Source organism: Phalangium opilio, unplaced genomic scaffold (assembly GCF_054372755.1).
Source record: "Phalangium opilio isolate 3A_F unplaced genomic scaffold, DU_Popi_V2 ptg000013l_1, whole genome shotgun sequence".
Lineage (NCBI taxonomy): Eukaryota > Metazoa > Arthropoda > Arachnida > Opiliones > Phalangiidae > Phalangium > Phalangium opilio.
Genome location: NW_028324148.1, coordinates 11,558,417 through 11,567,520, shown reverse-complemented (window position 1 = coordinate 11,567,520; position 9,104 = coordinate 11,558,417). Strand labels below are relative to the sequence as shown.

Genomic DNA, 9,104 nt, shown 5'->3' with positions numbered 1-9,104 from the left:
TTATTAGGTCAGTTTATGAACAGCCCCCGCATTAGCTTAATGTCTATTCTTTATCTAATCTTTCATGTATAAAAAGGCCCCCTCTCTGTGTTGAACATTCAGTCTATCTCGGACCTCGATCATGTATAAATCATTGTAAATAAAACCATAGTTTTAAAAGTATCAACTCCTGTGTAGTCGTACAAACACACAACAGCTATAAGTTATAACTTAATACTACAGGCTTGCGCGTATCCTTTGGGACACATTTTTGAATCCTTAGATACGTTAAAATTCGCATTTCAAATAACGCTGAAATAAGAAAAATCCTATTTCAATTAAAAGTACCGCATTAGAAATGCATAATCCGTAGAAGTAGATTCGAAATGAGACTGCAACTTCTTTGAACGATATCGGTGAAATCTCTTTCACGGGTTCAGACCATTTGATCAAGTCGAGCTTGTACGATGGCTTCCGAAATACGTAATGCACTGGCTGGGTCTCGAAAAACATGATTATTCTGTAATAAATTAAATTTGAATACGATCTCAGCAAATTAAGTTCAGTATTTCATTGAAAATGATTGCTGGAAGCGTGAAGATATAGAGAAACAGTTTGAGTTCACGAAGTTGAAGTGTGAAGGGATGGGATACTAGTGGACTCATCTATCCTCGCTAAGGTGCCAGGTATCCTAAAAGTATCTTTTCAGATAGAGAGGTCTATAATTTTCACAAACAATTTTGAGCCTCTCGATAGATGGCGTCTCGTAATTTTCACACTCTCATACATGCGATGGAGTCATGGAGATTTCAGTGAAATTAAATCTCGGGTGTTTGTCTACTATCAAGTGTATAATACAGTCCCTTATGTCAGGACTAGACACATTGCATCATAACATCGTGCACTTCTCTGAAGGTCAAAGAGAGCTTAAGGTCAAACTAGATTAGAATTAAGCTTTAATACGAGTTTTATTCTTCTTCAAGGAAACGTTTATGCACTCTCTGGTCACATGATGCGCCACATTCGATTATACCTAGAGTCTTCATAATATTCCCACCTAATTTCTATGCACAATACAGTTAACTTACTCTGAATTGACCATCTCGATAAACTTTTCCTCTTTTCTGGCTTTGTCGCTGAATGGTAGAATGAGTTTAATGGATTTAATCATGGAATTACTGAAATAGATTCGATTAGCTATTGCGTCGTCAGATTCCAGAATAGAAAAGCAATTCGATAGGAAGTAAGTATCCAATATCGCAGAAAGGCGTCCTTTAGAAATGTCTTCGTAGAGCTCGAGATCAACACCATCAACAGCCTCGCCATTTATGAAACGATTTTTAGTTGACACATCGGAAACCTAAATGAAATTTCGTTTGTTTAACCCTAATGCGTACATATTTATTTATTTATTTTGTAGTCTTAAGGTTGCAGGGAGCTACTGAAATTTATCTTAGTGCAATAGAGATATTTATGTAAAACATTATGGGAAAATGTCCATGTAGGGCAAACACCCATTCTAAGTCTAGAACCAATGTTCGAGAAATAGTGCCCTTTTAAAAAGGAAAACTATCTAATCTACTGAAAAAATCCCACGCCGAGAGGCTGTGGCACTCAAACTGTGGGGCGTGTTCAAAACTTCTTCAGCGCCAATCGTTGAAAAGCCGTCTGGCTAGAACTCTATGAAAATCCATTACAATCCGTGGGCCTAGGACCCCACACTAGTTTGACCGGAATTTCTAGCAGTATATTAAAACAGCTGTTCTTGTCACGGTTTCTGATTCGTTACCTAAAACCACAGGACACACCTTAAAGTTTCGTTTCTTGCCCGCTGCTGGCGCGCGAATCAGCCTGCGAACTCAAAATGAGGGAAATGCCGTAGGTGGCGCGGTGATCGGACCTAATAGGAAGTTGGCTAACAGAGATGGTTCCGGATATGGTTAGAGTCCAATACTTCCCAGGATAACTTCTGCAGAGGCTTATAGGCGTGGTATCTTTCCGCCACAAGTCTCTGGTGGCGTCCTTTTAATTGGGAAGATGGACTTACCCATCGATGTAAAAAGGTGTAGATTGGCTGTCCTTTCATCGTCCACAAAGATACATTGGAATTGTCCTTCCACTCATTGAGGCTGTTGATGTATTTGTATCCTTTGCTGTAAGCTTCCGTTTTGAAATTGCAAGAAATCAAAATAGAAAGAATGGAAATGCCTAAAATCCAAGTTCCAAAAGCCACTCGCCAATAAATGCGGTGTGACTGCCTTAGAAGAGCTAGATAGAAAGAATACGATTACAACGGGAACTAAAGTGTCGGTGTTCTCTTTACGTTCAAAGAAAAACGTAGAAGCAATATCCCAAATTTGCTCAAGAAAGGAAGTTGTCCAGTCTTTCCTGAGATGTTTTCTCCATTCAGTTGTAAGAGCAGAGATAGTCAATACTGATAACAAAACCAACGAATACACCTACAAATATATATACATTTTTTTTACAATTATACACTTAAATTCCCTAAAGATCAGAGAACGTATTAATATCTATTCTAAGTATCTGCGAGGTCATAATTTTGCGCTGTTGGAGAGTAAAAGTGTTGGGGGGCCACAAGGAACAGCAATTGTCTCCCGAAACTCCTCGAAATTCGGTAGGGGTTGTGTCAAATGCCGCTTAGTAGCGATATTTTTGGACAATGTTTTCTCGTTTTATTTGTGTTAGAACTACCTTATATTTTGGATACAATAAAGTTGACCATACCGGCACTACGAGGATTATAGTTGGACTTTGAGGTCGTTGATGGGTGTACAGAGGAACGTATTAGGTATAGATATTGCCTTTCAACCTAATTTTCACCTCTAACCGTCGTTATGTGCCTTGCCCATTTGATCGCCGCTTATGTCTCAAGAATCCTGCTGAGTTTTCCCCGAGAAAAATCTGATCACGTGATCGGCCACCACATCCCCCCGCCCGCTCCCTCGGCTGGTCAGCCCGTTGGAGCAGAACATAAGGCCATCATGTGGCGGAGGGAGTCCGACCCCGGTGTGCCGGTTCGGGAGGTCCTTGGGTTCGCCCTTGGTTCAGACCGTTCCTTTCCCCGGGTCACGAACGTTATGCTCGGCTGTTTCGCCACCACCCAGGTGTTGGCTTGGTTCGCCCATGCTATTGGCAAGCCTCTGGGGGTATGCTCTTGGAAAAATCCCCCGCCTCCCGAGCCTTCTGCAGCCTTAGTCCTTCCCTGTCACCGACCATCTCCTGGCTGGGCTCGCCGCTGGCGGTGTCCCGCTTCTGTCGCCTGCTCAAGGGCGTTTATCGGGCCCGCTGGCCGATCACGTGTGCCTGGACGGTGGTTCCACAGGGACCATTGGGAACAATAATGAGTGACAACTGGGGGCGCTGATAAGGCTAGATGCAACGCCTAATCAAATGTATTCTGAATGATCGGCCACCATGAACGGAGAGCAGATTTTGTTTTGGTATAGCTAACTCACGCCCGATTCAAAGTTCACAGGGCACAATTTTAAAATTGGCAACATTTATGCCGTATTCTTTGACTTTAAATTATTATCTTAAACGTTTTGTTAAATTGTAGTTAAAGTTAGTCCCAAACAAAAATATATCGTTTACGAATCTTCATTGTCTGAAAGCGAAATGAATAGCATCAGACAATAAGTCCAAAAAATAATGGGGAAAAGAGTCTGGCACAAGAGTCTGGTTACTCTGGTAGCATTGACACGCCAGTAGCGGTGGCGTTACTCCAATAGAGGCCAAGACTATTCTATCTTCGAACGTTCTCGGGTCTTGTTTTATCCACGAACGGTGAATTATTGAGAACCAGCTCAGTAGGTGTTTTTTACCTTTGCATACCGTTCAGGCGATATCCTTGTACGTGGTTACCAAACAAATATAATAATGGTTGGCGTGCATAAGATGCAAAGGGCTGGAGAGAGACATAACGTGGTACCAACGACCATGGAAGGTTACCGTTTTTCCACCAAAAACCCGAACTGATTGTTGCTCGAGGGAGAAGGTTTTGTACCAGCGAATTCATGGTCCTCTATAATTCACCGTCCATGCTTTGTCAGATTATAAAAACTCACCCATTTATCGGCTTTAATAAAATCATTAGAATACAAGTCTACTGCTTTTGGAGGACCGCTTAAAATGAGCGCGGTAGTTTCTAACTGCAAAGCCGAAGGGAACCATCCTCGATGTTTAGAAATTTCTTCGAGATCGGTTGGGTAGAAGAACACATCGATATCCTGTTTCAAACTTTTGTGTCAGAGTAAGTTTGGATCTTTAAAAATAGAGTAAAAGTATATAGTAACCTCGGATGGTTTTAAATGAGCGGTTTCGTCGAACATGTCATCCAAAAAAACGGGAGTTTTCTTGATGCTGTAAAATACAGTCGTTTAAATAGTCCGTGTAAATTTTTCACGAAATGGGCAGTTTGTTATGTGAACAATGTAAACGTTTTGACTAAAGGGACTTTAACCCTCTCCTTACTGTTGGGGAGCCAAGACTCAGCTCAGTTTGAAACGGTACTCGACAAACATGGCCTGACTTAGAGCTCCGCATTATCTATTCATTATCCACGTTATTTTATCTTCATCCATACTCGACAATTATCCACAGAACTTACATGTTAAATCGTATTATAATCCACAGGACCACAACTATGTTTATAAATAATCGGTTATCCACCAATTTTTGGATAATGGATAGAAAATGCCGAGTTCTAGCCTGACTACTCTACATTGAGGTTAGAACTAAGAGTTGAGGAGGAATATTCTCTGTCCACTTTTTTGAAAACTATAAAAATCCCGAGATTTCAAAATGGCTGCCGATTGATTTATGGGAAAATTTCCGGGGTGAAGAGCGTTTTTCATTTTCTTTAGAGTAATTTACTTATTCGCTTTGACAAGGCTGAATATTTGAGTAAAACACATTTTTTAACAGATTTTCAAACTTGCCGATATAAGACATGAAATATTGTAAAAGAATCCTAAAGTAGAGAGTTGATTGGTTGGGTGTACCTCGTATGAGCAGTTCCCGGTAGAGCAGTTCTCGAAATAGCAGCCGCGATTCCAAAAAAACAGAGGCGGTTTTAGAAATAGCGGCCGCTGTTTTAGAAATAGCGGCTGCTATTTTGGGAAATAGCAGTGCTTGTCTTCAGTTTCGAGTATTTCTTAACAATACAGTTATATTCGTTGTTTTCGAAAACTACCTTTTTCTGTAATCATTTAGTCAGTAATGTGACCTACTAACGGATCGTGTTTTTAAAGTACACTTAAATATTACACTATTCTTCAGGCTGTATCAGTTTACAATTCTAATACCAGATTAGAAAATATTTCAAGAAAGCTTATTTTATTTCGGAAGTAGATAATTGTACAGAGTAATTTTTTGGAAAAGGCATATTATTATTTGGGAAGTGAAACATGACAAACAACAATATTTTGGAAAAGGCGTAACATTGTTACACCTTTTCCAAAATATTACTAACCTAAGTCTAACCAATCAAAACAAAACCTAAAAAACCCAACCTAACCTAACCTAACACTATTGGGAGTTCAAATAATCAACTTGAAGCTAACCATATCTGACCTAGTTCTATTTAAGTTCATATAACACAGCGTACACCATAAAAAAGAACAGTCGTTTTTCGCATTCCTGTTTTTCTGCTACTTGGAGAACTGCTGTAATGGTACGCCGCGTTTACGAGAACCGCTGTATCGGTAACTGGTGTAACGGGTAAACTGCCATTTCGGGAAACCGCTATTTAGGGAACTGCTGATATGAGGACCGCTATTATGGAATCCGCTCATACGGGAACAGCTCATCTGAGGGCTTCCCGATTGGTTAACCAGAGAAGCTAGAGGAAGACTGACTTGCGTCGTTAACATGATACTGGGAACTACCTCAGAGGCTCACATTATGTTTTCCATTATTACTTACGATATATTATAGACTCTTGCAATGTATGAAAACAACAAATTTTGACTGGCCTCTGGGAACTCTACGTTCTGCAATTCCTTTAGGCAAAAATTAGAGATAAAAGGATTTAAAAAGAGAGATGTTACACCTTTGGTACATCACAAATTTTGAAAATTTTCAAATACTGATTTGGCAATCGTGTTTTTATTAACCTACCCCGCAAAGACCAACATGGAGTTCATTTGTGTTATTGTAACTTGACCTGTAACATTTATAATACATTAAACCCGGACTAAATTCAGATAAAATTATTTTCAACTTACATTTTTTAAATATTAGAGTTGTGCCTTGAGATAATTTCGTAGGTCAGTCTTTAATATATTTCCAAGTCTTTGTCTGTCTCTCTGCTCCAACGACGTCGATAAGTTGCTATTGTTATATAACTACATTAGATTGAGATTTGTTTGGTTTCTAAGTTGGGGTCCTCGGGCCCCGTAAACCTTTCTTTGGATTATTTATTTTACTAATATGTTTCCGTAAGGTTTTTCTCTTTCTATCAACGAGATATTTTCAGACAAATGATAAAAACACCCGCAGATACAAGGACTACTACAATAGATTGCCAATATATATATTTCTTATCTTTGGAAGTCTACCTCCAAACCACCTTCCCAGTTTGTTACACCTCAAGCTTCGACTCATCGTACAAACAACCGACAACCTCAGACCAGTACCAAGTCTAAATGTTGGCTAAGTGGAGGTATTTATTCTCGTTCAAACAATTGCCCTTGACCAGCTAAAGGGAAAACCTGTAGTAACTGTGAAAAACCAAATCATTTCCGAAAAATGTGCCGATCATGTTATAATTGGCCCCTAAAATATCAACGACAATTTATGGAAGATCCCTTCGCAACTATAATAAAAGCGCCATCTATTCCCGTACAAAAATTTACGGCTGCATTTTGCTGTTAATTAGATTTTTTAGAATCTGCAATATATTGCAAATAAACTGGAATATTCTGGAAAAATACTGGAATAAACCTGAAAAAGGTTCAACTTCAGACAAAATTAAGATGCATTCCAGAGAGCAATGCAGAACATTTTGGACGTTTTGCAGAAAAAATATCTTCCGTTGGAAAATTTAGCTACTCTAGAGTCATAAAATAGCTACCTTACAGCTAGAAAACAGAGGGGAAATAGTAACTACCGTAAGAAATCAGGATGTTTGTAGGCTCATTACAGGTACTGTACCTTCCAGATATATTGTATGCATGTTACAGTCAGAAATTGCTAAGTTTGTAGGATAATGGCAGGCGTGTTTCGGATACTTTTTATGATGATTGCAGGCGCGTTTCAGATACTTTTCAGGACCATCACAGGCGCGTTTCAGATACTTTGCAGGGTCATTGCAGCCGCGTTTCAGATACTTTGTAGGATAATTGCAGCCGCGTTTCAAATACTTTGCAGGACCATCACAGGCGCGTTTCAGATACTTTTCAGGATCATTACAGGCGCGTTTCAGATACTTTGTAGGATAATTGCAGGAGCGTTTCATATAATTTTCAGGACCATTATAGGCGCGTTTCATATACTTTTCAGGATCATTGTAGGCGCGTTTCATATTCTTTGTAGGATAATTGCAGATGCGTTTCATATTCTTTGTAGGATAATTGCAGATGCGTTTCAGATACTTTGTATTGTAGGATAATAGCAGATGCGTTTCAGATACTTTGTAGGATAATTGCAGGCGCGTTTCAGATTCTTTGTAAAATAATTGCAGGCGCGTTTCAGATACTTTGTAGGATAATTGCAGGCGCGTTTCAGATACTTTGTAGGATAATTGCAGGCGCGTTTCAGATACTTTGTAGGATCATTGCAGGCGCGTTTCAGATACTTTGTAGGATAATTGCAGCCGCGTTTCAAATACTTTGCAGGATCATTGCAGGTGCTTTTCAGATAATTTTTAGGATCATTGCAGGTGCTTTTCAGATAATTTTTAAGATCATTGCAACCGCATTTCAGATACTTTGTAGGATAATTGCAGGCGCTTTTCAGATACTTTGCAGGGTCATTGCAGGCGTGTTTCAGATACTTTGCAGGATAATTGCAGGCGCTTTTCATATACTTTGTAGGAAAATTGCAGCCGCGTTTCAGATACTTCGCAGGATCATTGCAGATGCATTTCAGATATATTCTGTAGGATAATTGCAGGCGCGTTTCAGATACTTTTTAGATTAATTGCAGGCGTGTTTCATATACTTTGTAGGATAGTTGCAGGTGCGTTTCAGATACTTCGCAGGATCATTGCAGGAGCATTTCAGATACTCTGTAGGATAATTGCAGGTGCGTTTCAGATACTTTGCAGGGTCATTGCAGCCGTGTTTCAGATTCTTTGTAGGATCATTGCAGGTGCGATTTAGATACTTTGTGGAATAATTGCAGATGCGTTTCAGATACTTCGCAGGATCATTGCAGGTGCATTTCAGATACTTTGTAGGATGATTGCAGGTGCATTTCAGATTCTTTGCAGGATCATCGCAGACGTGTTTCAGATGCTTTGCAGGGTCATTGCGGGTTTTCCTATCAATTATTGAGAATCAGTCGCCTTATATACCCTAAATTTCCAAAAAATTTTAAAGAGGCTTACGCTTGAGTTCAAACGTCAACAATAGCTATGTTTAAAATTATTTTAGGAATAAAGTTCCTTAAAACGATTTAACTAGAATTAAGGTAAATTAATGACGATTAAATTAATAAATATCAATTATATTTTTTAAAATATTTAAAAATAGCCTCTAAATTGCGTCTCGACTTGGAGAGGTTTATTATGGATTCCCAACTTTTACTCATCCCTTACAAAAATATTAAGCTGTAATTCATCTGCATACGCGCTTTTTATCGCTACCACGCTGTATCCATTAAGGCTACATTTCTGCAGCTCAAAACAAAGGAAAATTTCACAGCAATTCTAGAACTGCAAATTGACTGCCGTTTCTACATTTTCTGTTTGTTAACTGTTAACTGTCTAGCCTGGCAGAAATATGCAGCGCAATTCTGCAAACGCTATGCAAAAGTAGAAATACCAGCTGTTAGTTTAAAACTGTAATTTGACCGTTTCTATAGATATGTTACAGGTCTGCAAAAGTGATGGAAAAGTAGAAATCCAGCTGCTAATTTAAAACTGCAATTTGACCACATTTATA

At 39.1% G+C, this 9,104-nt stretch overlaps 1 protein-coding gene across 1 annotated transcript; it reads right to left on the bottom strand.

Moving 5' to 3' along the window:
* Window positions 1-254: 254 nt before the first annotated feature.
* On the bottom strand, window positions 255-6,919 carry LOC149709104 (uncharacterized). The gene is made up of 8 exons (XM_089863236.1): window positions 6,225-6,919; window positions 6,118-6,163; window positions 5,923-5,999; window positions 4,293-4,359; window positions 4,065-4,226; window positions 2,303-2,438; window positions 2,027-2,247; window positions 255-1,339 (listed from the first exon to the last, which is right to left on the bottom strand). Coding segments are annotated over exons 1-8 (987 nt in total). The 5' UTR covers window positions 6,227-6,919; the 3' UTR covers window positions 255-1,063.
* Between the last annotated feature and the right edge of the window lie 2,185 nt (window positions 6,920-9,104).

What these genes read in the sequence shown, in the direction of transcription:
- LOC149709104 (XM_089863236.1), bottom strand. An exon ending in TTCTACGTTTTTCTTTGAAC is followed by an intron (nt 2,248 to 2,302) that starts GTAAAGAGAACA and finishes CTTTCTATCTAG; the next exon opens with CTCTTCTAAGGCAGTCACAC. An exon ending in ACACCTTTTTACATCGATGG is followed by an intron (nt 1,340 to 2,026) that starts GTAAGTCCATCT and finishes AATTTCATTTAG; the next exon opens with GTTTCCGATGTGTCAACTAA.